The 21,176-nt window shown below is 40.7% G+C and overlaps 1 protein-coding gene across 2 annotated transcripts; it reads left to right on the top strand.

Annotated features, from left to right (window-relative positions):
• The first annotated feature begins 3,161 nt into the window (after positions 1 to 3,161).
• si:dkey-229b18.3 (uncharacterized) lies at positions 3,162 to 20,159 on the top strand. Of its 2 annotated transcripts, XM_057852583.1 has the most exons (8): positions 3,162 to 3,654; positions 3,936 to 4,202; positions 8,800 to 8,870; positions 8,954 to 9,182; positions 12,472 to 14,357; positions 14,485 to 14,703; positions 14,779 to 14,917; positions 19,901 to 20,159. In XM_057852583.1, exons 2-7 carry the CDS (start codon positions 3,965 to 3,967, stop codon positions 14,881 to 14,883), a joined length of 2,748 nt encoding a protein of 915 aa, XP_057708566.1. In that variant the 5' UTR covers positions 3,162 to 3,654; positions 3,936 to 3,964; the 3' UTR covers positions 14,884 to 14,917; positions 19,901 to 20,159. The 2 variants fall into 2 exon arrangements, with proteins under 2 accessions (XP_057708566.1, XP_057708565.1); XM_057852582.1 differs by having other exon boundaries at positions 3,162 to 4,202.
• Positions 20,160 to 21,176: the final 1,017 nt, after the last annotated feature.

The following is a 21,176-nucleotide window of genomic DNA, read 5'->3' as shown; positions in this document are numbered from 1 at the left end:
ATCATTTGCCTCATTGACATATCGACAACTGAATCGGTGAGCAAACGAATTGTCCAAATGCTTCTTTGAGTGTCTTATTTCCGTCACTACAATTGACTTCAAATCCATTTGAATTTGTATGGCTAGCATTGAGCCACTGACGGCAATAGACGTCCAATCAAGGTATGCCCTTGATTCCGTCCCAATGGACGGTAGGGACTTAACACTACCAACTTTTCAGGATGCACTAAGGCTACGTTCATACTACAGGTCTTAATGCACAAATCTGATTTTTTGTCATATCTGTTTTTTGGGCGTGCCCGTTCAGACTGCCTTTGTCCATTGAGACCATTCAAGTATTACGCATGCGCACTAATTCGCAGTCCGACACGCACTGAGCAAGACGACCCGCATGCGCAGAAGCATCAAAACAAATGACCGCACATGCTGGCTGTCATCCGTCATTCCAGGGATATCATTTTGTTTTTTGAAAAGACACAAATAACAGACATAAATAGTCCCAGTTTAGGTTTATATTCAAAGTATATGGATCGATAGCATCCACGCACTGTCCATGCATGTCACACACACATAGCGCAGTTTGCCCCGACTCTCGGCCGTGTAAGCAATGTTGAAATATTGCTTATATGGAGCAGACAGAAAACCGATCATTCTCAGGCTTATCCTCAACCCATTTTTATTTTTTTATGACTGTTGTCAAGTCCGACTCTTCCTAAAAAGCCGTGTTCAAGGCAAGCTAGGCGCTAATAACGCACAGGTGCACCGCTACCGTGGCGTCTCTCTCGCTTTTTGATGACGTAATTGCGACATTAATTCCAATTTGAGACACTGGACAGTACAGACCGCCGCGACAGTCTGGAAAAATGTGGCCGAGATCGGATTTGAACCACATACGAAAGTGACCCAGATCGGATTTGAAATGGTCCAGTTCTATGCGACTTGTCACGTTCAGACCGTCAAGTTCATGCCTCACTCGAGTCGGAAAAACACGAAAAAATCGGATTCACGCAGTATGCGCGTAGCCAAATTGTCCCCACCAACTTTTAAGCATCTTCATTTCATTATATAAAGAATTCAGATATTTAGGTAATTTAGATTACCATATGTTATTGTCTTACCATATGTTATAAGGATAGAATAGACCCTACCATTGTTAAGTGAATTATTTTGATTATGTTCAAACTGACATTTATCCCTTTTCACTTGCTGAATGTGCCGCTCAATTTTTTTCCCCCTCAAACAAACGTTTGGTTGGCTGATGACTTGAAGCACCCCGTCCCGCTACAAAGACACACACAGACATACTCCACAACCCCAACAGATTCATGTTGACAAAATGCCGTCTCCTCCGCCCCCTTCGGAGAAGAGGAATATTACAAGTTTTTTTTTTTCGTCCAGCAGCAGCCACTGTAAGTCATGTAAAACAATGTCAATGTTGTGGAGGTGGGGGAAACACCACAAATTTTGCTACTGAAAGTCCAACCTGCATCAGAGTTAGCATAACATTAAACTTGCTAACCGTTAAAACTACTACGGTCTGGCCAGCCTCCACAAGGAACAACGAAGTCAAGCTAGTCGTCCCCTATTTGGATCATTGTTTGCATTATGTGCATGACGGTAATATCGTCCGTACCAATGTTGAGACCAAACCTACGCCCTTGCGTCCAATCCACGCCAAGATCAAATGATTGCTACCAGCCCTTTGAGTCAAAATGGACTGGATGCCTATTGCCGTCAAACGAGTTAAGATATTGGCATCATCTTATATTTTGATGGCACCATAGGAAATTGTTAAAAAAATGTCTTCAGAATTTATTGGGGAAAAATGAAGAGGTGTACCAGATTTTGGATCGCTCCAAGCCCGCAGTCAATATTTTATATATATTTGAAGACATAACAATCTTTTTTTAAATTTTATTGTTATTCTATTTTATATAGATTCTAATTTATTTCTTGAGAAAAAATAAAAGGGGCAGGGGACTTTCGTGAAAATTAAACAGGAAAAATGGCAGTTATAACTGATATCTGTAAATCTTGATAATACACTGCCACTTCGTTAGCGAATAATAACGTAAGCATTTGTGCCATGCAGACTTTGTGAAATTGTGAAAACGTTTATTTGAAACGGTCCCTCCAAAATATATCATGTGGTGCTGCAACGATTAATCGATTAACTCAAGTAATTCGATTAGGAAAAAAAGCAATCAAATTTTGCTGCTTCGAGAATTCGTTTAGTTAGTGTGAGGTTGTAATGGTTTGTTTTCAAAGTGTTTGCATTCAGTTTTACTGACTTGGGTGGGTACACTGCCCTCTAGTGACAGCTGTTAATGTGACAACTGATTTATTGTGGGTGAATCCAGCTGCTCCCTTTTAAGACCAACATAAGGTCAATTTTGGTTTGCGCTAATGTTTCTTATGTATCTGTAATTTAGAGGTATATTTAGCAGGTTTTTTTTTTTTTTTTTTTTTTTTGTGGTAATATGTTTGAACGATTTGTTAAAAACATTGTAAAAAAAAAAAAAATGTTAGCATTTTATAGCATTTAAGCTAGCGGACTTTTGCTATGCAAGTTAGCCAATTGTTCATTTGATGTACTTCGATCCTCATTTATTTTTTCAAATACAGTTTGAGACTAAGCTAAGGTATTTTATATTTGAATGAAAGCAAAATCCTGCATAGTTTGAAGAAACAGTCTGGAATTGTATTTTCTATTCGCAATTAATGCTTTTTTTGAGAGTGCAATCAAAGCAAGCCTTTGTTTAACATTCCCGAAAATTTATTCTGCAACGCATTAAATGTTCCCAATCCGGTTACTTGATTATTCAAACTAGTTGATAGATTAATCTAATTATATTATCGTGATTAGGTCATGAGGTATTTTGCATGCAAAAAATTGTTGTATTATATATTTTTTTAAAACAAAAATCACGTTCAATGATTGAAGTAGCCCAGAAACAATTGTGAAATCGGTAACTCGTTAGAATTCGACCCAAAACTATATTTAAATCACTTAACTAAATTCATACAATTAAAAACTTTGCTTTTTTTTAATCAAGTCACTCGGAATTGGCTTTGGTCAACCTAACTTGATTTACAAGTGGAACTGATACTAAAAGATTGAAAGGTCCATCGTCCAATCACAATCGAGTTTACTCGGTCTCTTTAACGGTTCTGTGCACTGTGGGAAGGCGGGGAAGAGTTGGCTTTCTTAGGCTGATTAGCAACAAACAGAGGGTTGCTAGTTTAAAATTTGGATTATTTGATCACCGGAGTGGATTTAACCGCCAGGGTAGCGTTATGAACTCGCGCCCGTGTTAAACCGGAGTTTGTCGACACGCTTTTCGGCGAGGCCGAGTGGCTATTTGCAACAATTTTTGGGCTAATAACAGAGGGCAAGCTCGCGTTTTTTTTAGGTCGTTGGAGGTGGCGATGGTGAGCTGATAGCTGCGTCATCATCATGTTGCTTCCGACTCGAGTTGGTCGAAAGAAATCTCAAGTTAACGCCGCCCGCCTTGCTCCATCTCCGAGAGCCACTCCCGACCACCTGAGGTAGATGCAACGTGAACCGCTGCCCGGGGGCGAAGCTTGCTAACCGGGGACGGAGCGAGGCTGCATTTGTTTATCTCCACACGAACCAAGATTCCATCGAAACAAGTGCGTCGCCGTATGAATGCCACAACAACAACAATGTGACCAAACGTTTGTTAAACATGAACTATAGCCATATATTTAATGTTTAGACCAGGAGGAGTGATGCCTTCACTTACAATACAAATCAGGAGCATCCACTGAATGGCGCTTGGCATTTTCGCCACCAACCTTTTATAAGCCTTAAGAGATTTTTTGTTTAAAAATTTTTATTTCCAGCGAATTACACAGATAAAGTGTGTTAAGTTGGACTCGAGGGAGTTTTTACAGGATCCTTCTCAAAACAGGGGCAAAGTTCCGTCCTATCGATCAGTTTATGGTACAAGACACGATGGCCATGAAAGGGACTGGTTGCTGGTCATCTAACTTTGAGTGGATCGACGGGCTGCTGTACCGAAAGAAACTGGAGAGGGGCTTTCTAAACTTTAGAGAAGTATTGGATGAAGATCGAAGATTGGAGGCGATCGCCACCTTTCACCGGCGATCACATGGCAAGCGGCATCTCTCCCTTGAGGAGACTTACAAATATGTGGCTGATAACTACTGGTGGGAGGGTAAGAACGTCATTTTTCAACCTTGAATTGTAACAAAATAGCACTTATGCACTTTAATAAGAATAATCACTATCCAAGACTAAAACTTGCCCAAGACCAGAACTAGAAATGACCAAGAGTTTTAGAAGTCCAGTATGAGACAAGACCAAGATCATAAAAATCTATTTTGAAAATAAAAAATACATATTATTCTGTTTGCATTAACTGCTCGGCTGTCATTGACTGTGACAGGCTTTTCAAGTTAGTACTTATAAACGAATTACAAACTTAGGAAACAGATGTACAACAATCTAAATGTTCTATCGGTTTTGATGTTTTGAATTAGGGCTGCAAATGCAGCTATCGATTATTTTAGTCAATTAATCGATGAACTAGTTAGTTCGAATAATCTAGTACTCTGATAAGGAACATGAAAAATTAAAATACCTGAGCTGAGCCTCAAACATTTTTTTTTTTTTTTAAATGAGGACCTATGTACAACAAAAGAACAATTGGCTAACTTACATAGCAAAGTCCGCTAGCTTAAATGCTATAAAATGGTATCGTTTTATTTTTATTTTTTTATAATATTCATTCATTCATTTTCCATGCCGCTTTTCTGCACTATACTCTTAACAAATGATTCAGACACTTATTCCGACCAAAAAAAACCCGGCTGAATATAAATATACCTATAAACTAAATTACGAATGCTTTAAAAAAACCTTCGCTCAAACAAAAACTTTGTTTACGTTGGTCTTAACAGGGAGCAGTTGGATTCAGCCATGTGAAATGAGGCAGACCAGAGGGCAGTGTATCCACCAATCATCACCATCAATAACACTAAATGCAAACACTTTCAAAATAAACCATTACAACGCCACTTTAAACGAATACTCGAAGCAACAAAATCTATTTTGAATGGTTTTTTTTTCTAATCGAATACTCGTGTTAATCAATTAATCGTTGCAGTACTATTTTGAATAGACGTCCAATCCATTTGGATTGGAAGGGCATGAAGAAATTCGATTGCTTTGAGCGAATGGAAGCAATCGAATGAAAGCTTCACAGGATTGGACGTCTATTGCCGTCAGTGGCACCAAAACATGAACATTCAACACCAGCCACCCTAGTTTTAATATATTTGATGTCTATCACTTTCAGTGGCTGTAAATGAATTAACCCCTTCATACCTAAGCATGTTGCTGAAGGACATGACTCTTTCACCTCTTTAAATCAATAAATACACTGAATTTAGTTGCTATTGTCACTTCTGGGAGATGTTTGGATGAAACTTTATCCATCAAAATCAAATCATGAGGTTTGGCACACCCTCTTTGCTATTTTTGGCTCTTTGAAAATGGCTGATCAAACGCAGCTTCAAGAAGGATAACGTAAAGTGCTCATTTCTCACTAAAAATAAGTTATAAAAGCATGAAATATCCCCGACCCAAAAAAATTGTATTTTGTTTTGGTGTTTCAGTAAAAATCAGTGGTTTTTTTTTTTTTTTTTTTTTTTTTTTTTTTTGCCTAGCAGAAAAAAAAGCAGGTTTAAAGGGGTTAAGGTTGCAGTCATTTACTGTGTTTGTAAAATGTTAATAACCCAACAATTGAATATATTTGTTTTGCCATGTGTTTTTTTTACTAAAAAAGAATGAAGTTTCATTGCTGGTCTTAACCCTTTAACACCTCAGCATATTTTGTCAGAATTTGAATGCCTTTGATGTTTCCTTTATATTTCAAAGAAAAAAAATGTTCAAAATGGCCTTGATGGGTCCCTTTTTTCAGGAAACCATAACCTTCATGTATAAACTGTTGTTTTCTCCACTGACCAATTATAATCAACATTTTGGACCCAAAAAGACAAAAAAAAATCCACTTTTTTTTTTTTTTTTTTTTTTTTTTTTTTTGTCAAAATCTAATATTAATGTCCCATTAATAACCAAACATGCTCAACAAATCGTTTTGAAGCTTGATAATTATTCAATTTGTTAGGATAAACCTTCAACACAAAAAAGGAGGCTGATTAGTTTTATGTTTGATTAATTTAACAGAAACGGCAGGTATTGTCATCTACGTTTTTGTTTTTTCAACATACTATGGTGAAAACTGGTTATGAACAGTTGAACACACACACACACACACACACAGTATATAAAATCATCTAACACAAAAAGGGTTTGGAGGATATCTCTTTGTGAGTTTCGCTATTGCACCCGTCACCTTATCAAAGTGTATTCAAACCTCTCGAACACACACATCTATATACAAATTGAAAAGATTGATAGTGGGGGGGGGGGGGAAATCAAATATAACATTGAAACAAAGTCCTTTAAAAAATATTGGCAATAAACTAGTTCAGTTCAATTTTTTCAGGCATGCCACTCAGCTTCCCCTTGAACAGGACACTGGGGTATGTCACACAGCCCATTTTTCAGCCGTTTGCGCACTGCTGTCACTTCTCGCTTGCCGACTGATCCGAAGAAAACGACAAACCTGGCCCATCTTCTGCCGCTAGTTGATGAAATAATGCATTAGCTTCGCTAAATTTTACGTTTCAAAGTCGCTCGCTCCATCCAACCAGCCGTCGCTCGTTACGTCGCCTCCCTCTCCATAGGTGGCACCTTGCTTGGAAATGTATTAAAATTGTTCACATTACGTCCGCCCTTCGTGACCTCACAATGGCTCCTGGGATATGTAGTTTTTCGTGGTGCTTTCGGTTTTGAAAAAGGACAAGAAATGGTGGAAATATGGACACATGGTTCATGCAGCGTTTTAATGTTTATTTTTGAGAGCAATAAAACTATAAAACTCAAATGACATTATTTCCCGTTTTACTTGGTCAACTGACTTCAAGTACAAACGGGCGTCAACCTCAACTTCCGCACTTTCAAATGAGACCAACCAATGGTACGTGGGTGACGTAATCACAGTGTGACGAGGCTTCAAAGATGATATGCGTAAACGTGTCGCTGTCGACAAGTCCGCTGCTAAAGGGTTAAAAGTAGAGCTGTCCCAAATGACAAATTTTCTCCCGATTAGTCAGCCGACTATTTTTACGATTAGTTGACTAATCTAAAAAAAAAAAAAAAATTTTTTTTTTTTTTTTTTCTCACTAATTTAGCAATGAATTTTTTGTTGACGCTAATCAATTCACAAAAACATTTTGGAACACTTAAATTATTTATTAAAGTACAAATAAACACGTAAATAACAATAATAAATCACAAATGAACAATGACTTCAAATGCTGATAGAATTAACGACTGCAAATGAATGGAATGTAAACAGATTCAGAACACTGACTTCGCCTTTCCAACATGATTCAAAGCAATTCCTAAAAAACACCTAGCATTAATTTTATAGTATAGTACTATATATAATAGTGTTATAATAATTATAATAATTATTCATTGCCCATCAGATTTTTCATAAAGGGTGTCAATTTAAAGGTGTTCTTGGTGTAGAATCTGAATCCTGAAGTGTGTGGGATTAGCTCTAGAAATCGTTATTTATATGACGAACATGACATGTTTTTATTTTGAAATGTTCACCGGAAGTAAGTTCGCTAAACAGCTAACTTCAGCTTTACACTCTGCAAAAAAAAAAAACACTTTTTGTCACTGCATGTACTGTCAGTAATAGATTTTTTTTTTTTTTTTTTTTTTCATTTTTTTCGTTTGCAAATGCTGTTAACCAGTGATTTTTCATGTTTGAAGTGTCACCTTTTAACCGCAAGTTTGCTTTCACGAGACGACTGCCAATGTTTTATAGCAGGCTCAAGCAGGTTGCCTTTTTCCCCCCATTCACCTCAGTGTAGCAGTGCTAACGTTACAGTGTTTAATATAGATGTGTTTTCTTATTTTGTATGTCTGAACTTTAATTCCACAGCGTGTTGGTAAGAGAAAGGAGCTGGAGTCTCATATGTCATCCGCACTCGTGCAGCGATAAAACGCCGCCGTGAAAATTACCGCCTTCATTTTTATTTGCCGTGCGATAAATGGACTCATTGCATATCGCGACAGGCTTAGCAACTTCAATAAAACATGTCGTTAGATAGTTAGATGGACTTACAAATTGGGTGACGGCGCTTTAGGTGTTTATTCACGGCCGAAGTGCAGCCAAGCTTGGCATTGAAGAGACAGGACACAAGGGTGTAACCTCCTTTGTTTCTTTGAAATAAGTCAATGTTTTGGACACTCTGGTACGCTTTTTTGGCTTTGTGCCGCTTTCCCCACTTGCATACAGAGCGTCCGACATTCTGAACTTTCCACGCATATAGTTTTTTTAACCCTTCGTTAACCGTCGACGGGATGTTGTGCTCGTCGACGGATTTACGTCATCGATGACGTCGACCATGTCGGGACAGCTCTAGTTAAAAGAAAATCTCAAGTCTGAGACTGGGACAATACTTTGACTTTCGAGACCACTTCCAACACTTGCGTGCATAGTATTATCAAGTACAGAAAGACTAAAAGTAGTCTCTGTAGCTAACTAAAGTGACTGAACTAGCATCTTGTCAAACACTCATTTGAAACTAGAACAATAACTTTTTATTTTCTTTTGTTGTTGTATTTTTAATGAACACTACCAGAATTATTGTCTTTGCAAATTTCAGGGATGTACTTCCAGATCCGAGACTTTGTGCTGGACTGTCCTGAGTGTCGCAGCCAGCAAATCAAGACAGAGGTGAGTGAGGGTTTGCAGTCTTCAAGAAGGAATACAAATTTGTCCCCCCTTACTTTTTGTTCTGAAAATTTTCTTTCTGCTAGAAACCGGGCGGCCAAGGATGCGTCACAAAGACGATGGCGTCACACAGTTCTGACATGCTCAGCAAGCTGAAGAGTCAGCGGGAGGCGGGGATGTTCTGTGACATCACCTTGCGCACAAACGGCCGTTCATATGCCGCACACAGAGCGGTGCTGGCGGCCGTCAGCGACCACTTCCAAGAGATCTTTACAGAAATGGACTCCAGTATTAAGGCGGACATAGATCTCACTGGTAAAGACATCAAGACATGTCAAATATATAATTTTAAAGTCAATTACAGTGGTACCTCGACATACGATCGCTTCGACACACGATCTTTTCAACATCCGACGTAAAATTTGACTCGCCATTAGGGTTGTTCCGATCATGTTTTTTTTGCTCCCGATCCGATCCTTTTAGTTTGAGTATCTGCCGATCCCGATATTTCCCGATCCGATTGCTTTTTTTGCTCCCGATTCAATTCCAATCATTCCTGTTAATTTTTCCCGATCATATACATTTTGGCAATGCATTAAGAAAAAAATGAATAAAACTCGGACGAATATATACATTCAACATACAGTACATAAGTACTGTATTTGTTTATTATGACAATAAATCCTCAAGATGGCATTTACATTATTAACATTCTTTCTGTGAGAGGGATCCACGGATAGAAAGACTTGTGACTTTGTATATTGTGACTAAATATTGCAATCTAATGTATTTGTTGAGCTTTCAGTAAATGATACTGCAGCCATTCAACCCAAATGCATGATGGGAAGTGGAACCATGACTGCGTAGTGCTACCAATTGATATATCTTCTCTGCGTTGGGAAATAACTTAAAGTGTTAAGAAAAAGATCAATTGCTACCTTGCTTCCCCACATTGCTTCCCATGATATTTCTAATCGTAGGGAGAGGGATTGTAAATTTTTAGCCAATTAAATAAATAATTTTACGCTTCCTTTTATCTCTCTATATAGGTAAAACGGCGCCATTACAGATTGAGCGCGACAATGTGTGAGTGGGTCGTGCTGCGCATGCATTAATTGCGTTAAATATTATAACGTGATACATTTTTTAAAAAATTAATTACCTCTGTTTTCGGGATAAATTAACCCTACCATAAGCCTAAACTAAAGACTCTGGATGAGTGTAACATAATATGTCTGTAACGTTAAAAACAATTAGAAAACGATTTAATTTAAAAAAAATATATATATATATATTAAAAAAAGGCATGACCGATATTTTTTTGCCGATTCCGATACTTTGAAAATGACGTGATCGGACCCGATCAATCGGCATCTCTACTCGCCATTTGTTTCTACATCTGACGACATGCTCGAAATACGACGATTTATGATGGCGACGCAGTTTCTTTGTTTTCCTGCAAGACGGACGCTTGCTTGTGAGAGAAATCAACATTGGTTCCAAGAAGGTAAGTGCAGGTGGTAAAAAAGGAAAAAAGTGATGCTTGCCATGGAAATGAAGATGGAAATGATTAAAAAAAAACAAAAAAAAAACATGAGTATGGTGTGTGCGGCCGTGAACTGGCTTAACAATTCGTCTTCTGACCTTTGTTCGCCAGTGTTTGTAAGTTAATGTGACTATTATTGTGGTGAAGTCGCCAGCTTCATCAGGTTTTTAATCATTTATTTCAGAACTTGTGCAACACAATATGCCTACTGTCCACCGCAGTTGACGCTAAGTCCCCAACAAAACATAAAACAGTAAAACTCTACCGCACTCTCTCTCACTGCTCTATCGCACTAAGTACAGCACGCAAAACGTCCGCAAAATTAGAACCAGATTTGTTACATTATTATAGTAATTATTATACTGTATGATTTGTGATTTTTATAATTCACTTGCTTTGCTATGTGTAATTGCCATTTTTAATAGTACCAGCAGTATTTATCAGGGATTTAGTTTAGGTTTTCGGGCTGTGGAACGAATTAATGGAATTCTAATGTATTCTTATGGGAAAATCCTGCTCGACATACGACCATTTCGACTCACGTACAAAGTAATGGAACTAATTAACTTCGTATGTAGATGTACCACTGTATTTCATGAAAATAAAACACAATTTTAGCACCACAAATGTTTTTATCACTGTGTTTAGAAAAGCTTTGATCTTTTTTTTCAGGGTTCCATTTTGCTCCTAAAAAAGAATTCTTAAAATCCCATTCAATTTTTCTTAAAGGGCAACTGAAGAGCTTTCCGGATTTTGGTGTAATTTTACGAATATAAACTTAAGGACGAGTTCGTCCAAACAACCATGACATTATCAATTTTAATTTAATAATTTTAAATAATTTCTTGGTGATCAAATAATAATGCCCCAGTCAAAGCAGCATCTATTTGACGCTTTTGTTCCCTCTTCTAACAGGCAGACCTTGATGTTGATGTTGATGCTGTACTACAATAGTCATTGTTTTATTGAGATGTATTTGGTACATTAGGGCCTGGCAGGTGGATTGTTTTATATATAGGCTTTACATTTACCCTGTGACAGGCCAAAAACAACGAGCAAAGGACCTATTTGGTGCTGGGAACATTTGAATTTACATAATACCTATTGATCTAGTAATAAAATCACATGAGAAGAAGACCCGTCACTTATGACAGGCCAACAGCAACAACAAAAAAATGTCGCACTTCAACAAACAGGCAGTAGGAGTCCCCCTCGTTTATCAATAAAAGCCACTAATAGTCTACTTACGTCTTTGTAAAACCAAGGTTGCATTGTTGTAGGTTTTCAAAGCTGTCGTCGCTGAAATGATGAAAACAATGAGCCGATTGGGGACCTGTATGCATGCTCACAAAAACGGTCCAAACCTTTGCAGGAGAAGATTTTTTGGACCACTCATAGTCTCGAATCTTCCTGTGAGCAAATTATCACTTCACATCGAGATGGCATGACGAATCTCGCGAGTAAAACCCAGAAAATGTTTGCAATATATGGCGAGGATAGCGTGGTGCTATATTTCCGTGTTCAGAGTTGTGGCGACGCTCCCTGGAAGCTACGTCATCAGGTAGCGGTCGGTAGGGCGGCGCGTCCCCCGTTGCTCAGGTGTAACTATGGCCATAACTCAAAAACTACGCGGTCTATTATTATTATTTGACTTTTTGAGACAGCGAATGATGCATTTATTACAATTAAACCGAGTAAAATACTCAAGAACGAAATCCGAAAAGCTCTTCAGTTGCCCTTTAAAGGTCTTAAATTGATTCAATTTCAGTGGAGCAAATTTTATGACGTTGTTGGACTTACTGATTTTTGGGGGGCTGTGGAATTAAATTATGCTTTAAGTGGTCTTAAAGTAAATTTCACCTGACGAAAGCTGCGGAAAACCCTGTTTCAGCTTACAACCCCTGAGTTAAAAGAAATTCTTGCAGCTCCTTCAATGTTAGTTCAGTGTGCAGGAGATGAGGTCATAAAGGAGCAACGGATGAAAGCAGTTTTTCACTAGATCGTCTTTGTCACGTCACTTACCAATTAGAAACTGGAGGCTTTGTTTCTTCTATTCAGGCTTCAGCGAGGACAGCCTTTTGTCTTTGTTGGACTTCTCCTACTCCTCAACCCTGTGCGTGCGCCAGGAAGATCTTCCTGAAGTCATTACCATGGCCCGTCATCTGGGCATGTGGCCCGCCGTAGAGGCCTGCTCCGCTCTCATGAAAGAACACCACCAGGTTGTTCACCCTAGCCGGGACTTCAAATTGGGCTACGGCGTCGTTTGCGGTCAGCAAATAGAAACCAAAAGGGAACCGGAAGATAATGCTGGCGGCTTCGGCCGAACGCAGAACACGTCTGACGAATCTTTGGACGGGAGTCCAAGTTGCAATTCACACAGGACGCCAGATGGTAGAGTTAAAAACGGACTCCCTATGAGTCCTTCGCAAAGGATGAAGCTAATGGACTTTAAATCTCCTTCCTCCAAAAAGCGGGCTGCATCCAGGAATCTTCTGGGCACGCCACAGTCCAAAAATTACTACCCCTTATCTCCATCCAACACCCGTCTTTTGCGCTCGAGTCCCGGCGCCGCGCAGAAGGTTCAGCGATTGCTGCCCGCTCCGGAAAGCCCGCAAAGAAACCGGAAGTCGCGGACCACCAGATCCAGTCCTGTTTGCAGTCCTGTAAGGGTGAAGCAGGAAGTGCAAGAAGTGGAAGTGGATGAGGAGGACTATGCAAGAGCTCAGGAGAAATACAAACTGATGTTGGTTCTCGGACTGCAGAGGACCGCGCTTCTCCCCCGACCCGAAGATTTGATCGGTTGGAGGCAGAAAAAACGACTCAGGAAGCTAAAAGCCAACAACTACTCTCTAACCAAGAGACGAAAACCACGTTCTGCGCCCCCAGTGCTGCCTTACAGGCCCGTGACCTTGTCGCTTCCCCTATGTGACCCTGTTAACAATCTCCTCCTCAAAAAAACTATGAAAACAAAGCTTGATTGTCCCCCGGTCATGGAAGGAATTAGAAAGAGACATAATCCTAATAAACAAGTCCCGCCTAGTGACAGGAGCATGCGCAGTCAAGGTATCTTACCTGATATCTTCCAAGCAGCGTCCCGGTCCGGCTTCAGTGGGAGAGAGCTCAGACGCTCTGTCAGGAACGGTGTCCGTCCGCCCGCTCAACAGCCCCTACGGCGTAGCACCAACAGAACTCCTGCAAAGAACACTGTCAGGATCAAACCGGAACCAGCCGAATACTCTGTCTCAGGTCTTTCTCTTGCTTCAAACAATCAACCTTCTCAGAGGATGTGTCCCAGGAACACCGTTAAAGCGGTCAGGACGCTACGCTACAACAGTGGCCGTCTAGTAACAAAAGCAAAACCGAAGCAGGGCGCCGCAAGAGACGAGGCAAAGCCTGCGCGGGGCAGGCCCAGGAAAGTTTTAAGGGAGGAAATGGACACTGTAAGACGAGTCAAGAGAGATCAACCCGGTTGCGGGTTCCAGTTCTCGGAGCGCTCTTCTCATCCAGCCATCTACAACCACCCTCTGTACAAAGTCATCAAAGAAGAACCTGCAGAACCCGTGGCGGTCGGCAACCCCATCTTCATAGATCCTCCCTCTCCGGACCTGGGCAAGCGCCAGAGCAAACCCCCCATCAAACTACTGGACTCTGGATTTTTATTCAGCTTCTGCCGGCCATCGGGGGCGCCCATGGGTATCAAAAAAGAGGAAGAGAGCGTGGATATCTGTTTGACGCGCTCTGTTTCGCAAGTCAGTGGCAAATTTGGAACGCTTCAGGCAAACCACAGGGCACTGAGAGCCAGAGGGACGTTGGCCGCCTTGCCAGTTGTGAAGAGGGAAAGGGTGGAGAAGAGCGTGTCCCACAGACCCAAGAACAACCTGGCTCGCAACCGCGTTCCTATCGCCAGATCCAGAAGGGCAACGGCTACACAAATCATACCAAAGGTAGGTAAAAGGGTAGATGCCCGGTCCATTTGAACTGAGAGGGGCCGGCAGCGATCGAACCCTCTGGTTCAAATGTTTCGAACAGCTATCCCCAATAATGGCACTGACTTCATCTTCAACCCACCAGCAAGAGCCAAGCGCCATCCCCGTGAGCAGCAGGAGCCACGCGGTGCTGGACTCAGTTCGCCGGGCCAGGCTAAAGCAACTGCGAGGCCCGTGCAGCCAGGCCCCCAAAGCCCCGAGAGGGGCCCACTCCTGCGCCAAATGCGCCGTATCCTACCGGGACTGCGATGCGCTCATCATGCACCGCCTGCGCCACATCGAGGGCAAGCACTGGCCGTGTCTGGTAAGCGAAGAGCCTCGTCCTCATCGGGGACCGATTAAGTTCGAAATTCAAAGAGTCTTGTCTTCTGCTCTCAAGCTTTGCAGCAAGACGTTCTTTCGACTGAGGAATGTACGAAATCATATCCGCACCCATGACCCCAAGTTGTACAAATGCAGGAGCTGCATTGCCGCTGGCTCTTGAGATAAACCAAGGCACCTGCTGAACTGAGGTTAAGGTGGGTGCTAGGGTTCCAACAGGGTAAAAAAAGAAGTCTGGTGAGAAACAACAACTGTATCATAGGCTTCCAAGTGGAATATTGTTTAATAAATAGAAAAATGACTATTTGATTTTTCTGATTCCTAATAGAGGCTGAAAAAAAATGTAAACGAGGCATTCCATGTAAACGAGGCGTTTTTTCAAGGAATTGGCCATCGTAAGTGGTGGCAGACATTTTGTCAAAGCTACTATTTTAGCTAATTACATCATTATTGCCATGCACGCATCTGTGTGTGGGTATAACTGATGTCATAAAATGATTGCGCCTTGTAAACACTGAAATTTTTGGTTTTCAAACATAGATTTCTCCATTATCTGAGGAAATTTGGATTAGTGTACTTAACCTTATTAGAGTTTCACATGAACGTCATGTAACTGTGGCATTCTGTAACCCTTTAAAGCAACAATATGTAACTTTTCAGTTTTGGTCGATTTTAGCGACGCCAGTGGACAAAAGCGGTAGTGTTTTGGCTTATGGAAGCCTGCGTTTCCCATGAGCACCAGTGCATAGTGTCGTAAAATCCTGATCTACCAGTCGCATGCAGATGGCTTAAACGACATATCTGTTTCCAGCGGCTGTGTGAAGGATGAATAGTAATGAGGTAATTAATCTATTTGTGGCTAAACAATAGCATATGATGGTTAGCAACCTTGTGGCTAACACCATTGTCAGTGCTTACGAGTTCGGTTGGGTGGGGGGTAGCGTCATGTCAGCGAATGAAAGCCGGGCCAATGTTTTTTCTTGAGTGTCCTTTTATTCCTCCTCTGACAAAACTTTTTGTCTCTTTTGTTGCTCTGCCATTTTTGCAGATTTCGCGCGAAAGCTTTCGCATCGACTTCCGTCTTTATGATGTTTGGGGAAAGGAGGGAAGTGACGTATGCCGTAAAGCAGTCAGCACATTTATATATATATTTTTTTAATGTGGCAGGGTTCCTGCCACCTTCCTCAAAGTTAATTTGTGTCAGGGAAAGTAATACAGACCCCTTCAAGATATAAAAGAGGTGTCGTTCAACTAGTTCTCAGTCGACATATTAGGGCTGGGCGATATGGCCTAAAGTACGTATCACGGTAAATTGAGCAGATTTACTTCGATAACGATAAATAACGATAAATTCGCCCAAGCGGACTGTGATATAATATGAAAATCTGAATCAATGCATGAAATACAGATGAGCAGTTTCTCGTTGATTTATTTACCAGCTTTCAATTTAACATATTTAACAATTGTACATGCAGTCTAAACATTAAGTTTATGAACATTTATTGTAAACAATAAAAATTCAAGTATGAACATTTATTACAAGTTGTTTGGCTTGAACGATGAACATTATCAAAATCAATGACTGTGCAAACGTCATTGTAACACAAATGATTTACAGCTTGTACAGTACACTTCAAACATATAACTTCTTTTTTTCCCAGTGCATTTTAATACATGCACACACACATTATAGCTACAGTATATTGGTCTTCTGCCAGTGAAATATTTAAGATTTTATGATGGCAGTAATGACACAGAATTAAGCAAGCAATAACAGAAAAATAGCTGTGGCCATTAAAGGGTCATATAGGTTTCACTGTTGGATTGTACTTGATACTCAATGCTTAATTATCATAAAAGCTATCAGAGAAATCACGCACAGATGCAAAATAACGTGACATACCAATTTGCTAGATGCAGTCCGTGCCCAATCCACTCATTAAGTTCAGCCGTTTCGACAAGGTTGGATCCGCTATCGGACTCCATCACGTTCATTTGTAGCGTTAGCCGCTAGCGTTAACCGCTAGTGTTAGCCTGTGGCCTGGCTTCCAGTAGAAAGCACCCTCTCCGGAAATCGTGAGAACCAGGGAGGACATCGGGTGAAAGCCTGTTTGGTTGCCAAGAGTCTACTTAATGTCGGGTGAAAGTTTGGCGAACCTCCCGTAAGCCACACACTCCCATCACGTTTGCTTGTAGCGTTAGCCTACTGGGCTTCTGGGCACACTGACTGCTTTCTTAAAGGAGAATGAACGTAGCCGAACAACACAGTCAAAGCGGGATGAAAAGACTGTATTTTCTTGCTTTATTAAATTACCGAATTTACCGACATGATCAAAATTACGTCGGCCACCGAAAAGAATTTCGGTAACGGTAAATTTTCGGTCTACCGCCCTGCTCCACGACATATCACAAATGTTATGAAAATATTTTATAAAGGTTGAAAAGTTACCTAGTGTTGCTTCAACTTCATAAGCGAGTCAAGACAGGTGTGCAAATACGTTTGATTGTTTAAGCCACGTTCAGAAATGTGGTCTTGCGTGGTGAAATCTGTGTGCACATGGAGACTTAAGTGCACCAAACTGATGTTGAAAAAGATGCTGTATGCATGCCCAGTGTGTAGGTGTTATAAATCCCAAAACGTGTATAAGAGACTGACAGTTTTGTTAAATTTGTTGGGTTCCCGCCCAAATGGGCTATTTTCAAAGACTTTAGGCGGAAGAGAAGTGCACTGGGCGGGTCAATAAAATCTGTTATTTTTTGACAAAATTTTAAAAGGGTGAAAGAAGGTTGGTAACACTTTTTATTAAATTGGGTAGTTTTCCTTTACTTGTTGACTACCATTGATAGTGATAGATAAACCAAATTTGTTTTAATCCTTTAAGGTCTGGGCCTATTTTGTCCGATTTTGCATGCCTTTGATGTTGCCTTGATATTTCAAAGGAAAAATTCTTTACAATAGTCTGGTTGAGTCCCTTTTTTCTTATCACCGTAACCTTCAGGTCCGAACTGTTTTTTTCCCCTCACCGACCAATCATAATCAACATTTTGGACCCAAAAAGACAAAACAAATCTCAAACTTCGTTGTCAAAATTTGTAATATTGATTTTCTATTGACAACTAAACTTGCTCGACGAACTATTTTGAAGGTTGATAATATTTGTTCAACTTGTTAGGATAAACACTCAACAGAAAAAAAATAAGACTGAATAGTTTTATATTTGATGATTCAACACAAACAGCTGATCTGGTCAAAGGCGTATTTGACCTTTACACATACTATGGTCAAAGCAGGTTATATACAGGAGACCAATACCCTTTTCCCACTGGCCCAAAAACCCATGTCAACCCACTAACAATCGGCTTTTGGTGGCAGTGGGAAAGGTGCAGTGACCCGCCTCGACCCGTGTCAATCAACCCGCCAAGCGACCCGCGTTAAAATCACCTCGGCTCTGATCGTCATGCAGTGTGAAAGCAAAACCCCGGGTCAACAGTCAACACCCTAATCTACGTGGTGACGTCGGCTCTTACGTGATGCGTCATAACAACATGCCAGTCGCCTCCCATTTAACACGCCCCACAACCGTAGTTATGTCGATGCTAACAACAAAGCTAGTAGAAGAAGAATTCACGCCGCCTACGTTGCCTCAGCACAAGCAGAGTGTTGATCCTTTGCTGCATTTCGACCATTTTGAGGGCAGTAAAAGGCATGAAAACAGAACACAAACGGAAGGGAGGCTTCCATAATGCTCTGCATTGTTCACTTCCTTGAACTGAATGAATTCGGTCGCACTTGTCGACGTTGATCTTAGCGTGGTGACGTCACGTAACCTTACGCACGGCTGAAGAGGGGTGGGAGGTTAGACGGGTCAAAAAAAAAAAAAAAGAGACGGCTTTTTTTTGTCAATGGGAAATATGCCAAATGCCAATTGCTAGTGGGTTGCATCGGCTTGGAAAAAACGCGCGTTGACCCAATAGTTTCAGTGGGAAAGGGGCACAACAGTGCAAAATAGTGGGGAAAAAATATATCATCTAACCCATCACTTTCTAAAAAGTATATACATATAATCAAGCCTCTTGAACACACACATCTATACACAAGTTGAAAAGATTGATAGTGGGGGGGGATCAAATAGGCCTATAACATTGGGAAAAAAAATGTCTTTTTAAAAATATTAACAATAAACTAGTTCAGTTCAATTTTTCAGGCATGCTACTCAGTTTCCCCTTGAACAAGACAAAGGGCTACGTCATACACTACATCACACGGCTCACTCTTCCGCCATTGGCGCACTGCTGTCAGCCTGTCACTCTTCTAACTCGCCGAATCATCCGAAAAAAACAATTACACAAATCTGGTCCATCCTTTTCCTGGCGTTGATGAAGTAATGCATTAGCTTGCACTAAATTTAGTTTTCCATTCATTCCGCACGTTTCAAAGTCGCTCGCTCAATCCAACCGGCAGTCGCTCGCTACCCACCCTCCTTCCCTCCCTTTAATCAAAATGTTTACATTACGTCTGTCCTTCGTGACCTCACAATTCGGTTTTGAAAAGAGAGAAGAAATGATGGAAATATGGAGATAAACACATGGTCCGTGTTGCGTTTTAATGTTTATGACTGAGGGCAATAAAATCATAAAACTCAAATGGCATTGTTTCCCGTTTTACATGGTCAATTGACTTCAAGTAAAAACCAGAGTGAACCTCAACTTCCGCACTTTCAAACGAAACAAACCATCGGCACATGGGTGACAAAGCTTTAAAGATGGCATGCACGTAGAATGCGTTGGAGCATCCCACAACTTTTAAGGGTCAAAAATGAACTGTTTTTGCTACTCTGTAATGTAGTATGTAATAGTATGTAATGGCATGTAAACACTAACAGTAGAACACTCAAAATCAGGAAACTGATCAAAAAACTGCCTTACTATTGTTCAACAGCTTTAATGTTATTCCAGAAATTAACTCATTGGCTGCCATGACGGCGATAGACGTCAAATCCAGCCAACCATTCCAGTCCAAATACATTGGATGAATATCGCTGTTAAAGGAAGCAAATGAGTTCATATCACATAAATGGTGCTGAAGTGCAGGTCTTGGCTTAAAATCCTGACACAAGTTCACGAGCCGCATAATGTCGTCTTGACTTTTGAGCGTTACAAACTAGTTTTGTTTCTTCTAGGGTCCAGCAATATCCAGCCACAGGAACGTCACAAGAGCAACCGGAAGCTTGTACATAAATGGAGCCTTCACACACAAGCACAATGGGGTCTGTAATGACGAGTGACTGCTCTTTTTCCTATTTCCAATACCAAACCAAGGACGCCTGTGTCCGTTTCTGCCCCCAAAACCGGCAAAACTTGAACATTACACTCAGGGGACGGGGGAACATGTCCCATATGCTCATTGTTGTGTAAAAAAAAAAAAAAAAACATGAAAAACTTAATATAATGTCATCAATCCAATATGTATAGTTGAATTCGGGGTGCATTTATAGTATATCTTTAGCATATGTTGTAAAACCGAGGATGAATTTGAAGTTTGGGCTGGAATACTTGAAGCCAAGGAAGGGAATACTTGAAGTGTTTTTGCTAGTGTCCGTTTTGCGTGATAATGTGCCACCGCCGTTTTGTTTTCTAACGTCGGGGGTCGGGGACGTGTGGCTCGCAAGCCATATCTGGCTCTTTTGATAACTGCATCTTAATGAGGTGATCATGCGTTGACACATTGATCCTGGACACTATAAAGCGTACGGCGCAAATAATATGCTTCAATTGGGCACCCATGGTGGTCTGCCGGTCGCAGATTACACGTAGATTATAGAGGTCTTTTTCCACTACCACTACCAGGAAAACGAGACTTGAGAATTGACTGCCCCGAGAGGCTCCGCCTTTCTCGGCTACGTACACGTCCCTCTAGTTGTCCCCGGTTGTGGTTTCCACTTCCAGGAAATAATACACAACGCCACAACACGTTTCAATTTGTTATTGTCCAAGCGGTGAGTGCGTAACGGTGTAATGATATTATAGCATTCGAACAATGTTGGGTTTTCTCAAGATTTATTTCACTCGCAACTCTGCGAGTCCTCGTGAAAACCGAGCAGTCTCCCTCTCGATCCTGTGTGCTGTTCAATAACAACAAAGGAAAATGGATTCAGAGAAAGATGGCAACAAAACGCAGAACTATATGTAATATATATATATACTACACACAAACACTATGGCTCTCGTGGAATCGCATTTTAAAATGTGTCCTCAACTCGGTCAAAAAGGTTCCCGACCCCTGCCTTCACATAATCCGTACACGGTGCACGACTGTTACGCCCAAATGGATCCGTCCCATCCGTCCACTAATCTACTGAATAATTGCAGCGTGTGCACATAGATAATTAAGGTTGGCAAATTAATACTCCAAATACTTACGAGACTGAATACGTTTTTGGACTTTTATATTGTTAT

The sequence above is a fragment of the Corythoichthys intestinalis genome, chromosome 12 (genome assembly GCF_030265065.1).
Source record: "Corythoichthys intestinalis isolate RoL2023-P3 chromosome 12, ASM3026506v1, whole genome shotgun sequence".
NCBI classification, from domain to species: Eukaryota; Metazoa; Chordata; class Actinopteri; order Syngnathiformes; family Syngnathidae; genus Corythoichthys; species Corythoichthys intestinalis.
Note: the sequence above shows the minus strand (reverse complement) of the source record. Positions and strands in the feature narration are given on the sequence as shown.

Coding starts and splice junctions, on each gene's coding strand:
- si:dkey-229b18.3 (XM_057852583.1), top strand. CDS start 3,965: ATGGTACAAGACACGATGGCCATGAAAGGGACTGGTTGCTGGTCATCT. Junction 8,871..8,953: donor GCCAGCAAATCAAGACAGAG/GTGAGTGAGGGT, acceptor TCTTTCTGCTAG/AAACCGGGCGGCCAAGGATG. Junction 14,704..14,778: donor GCAAGCACTGGCCGTGTCTG/GTAAGCGAAGAG, acceptor TCTGCTCTCAAG/CTTTGCAGCAAGACGTTCTT.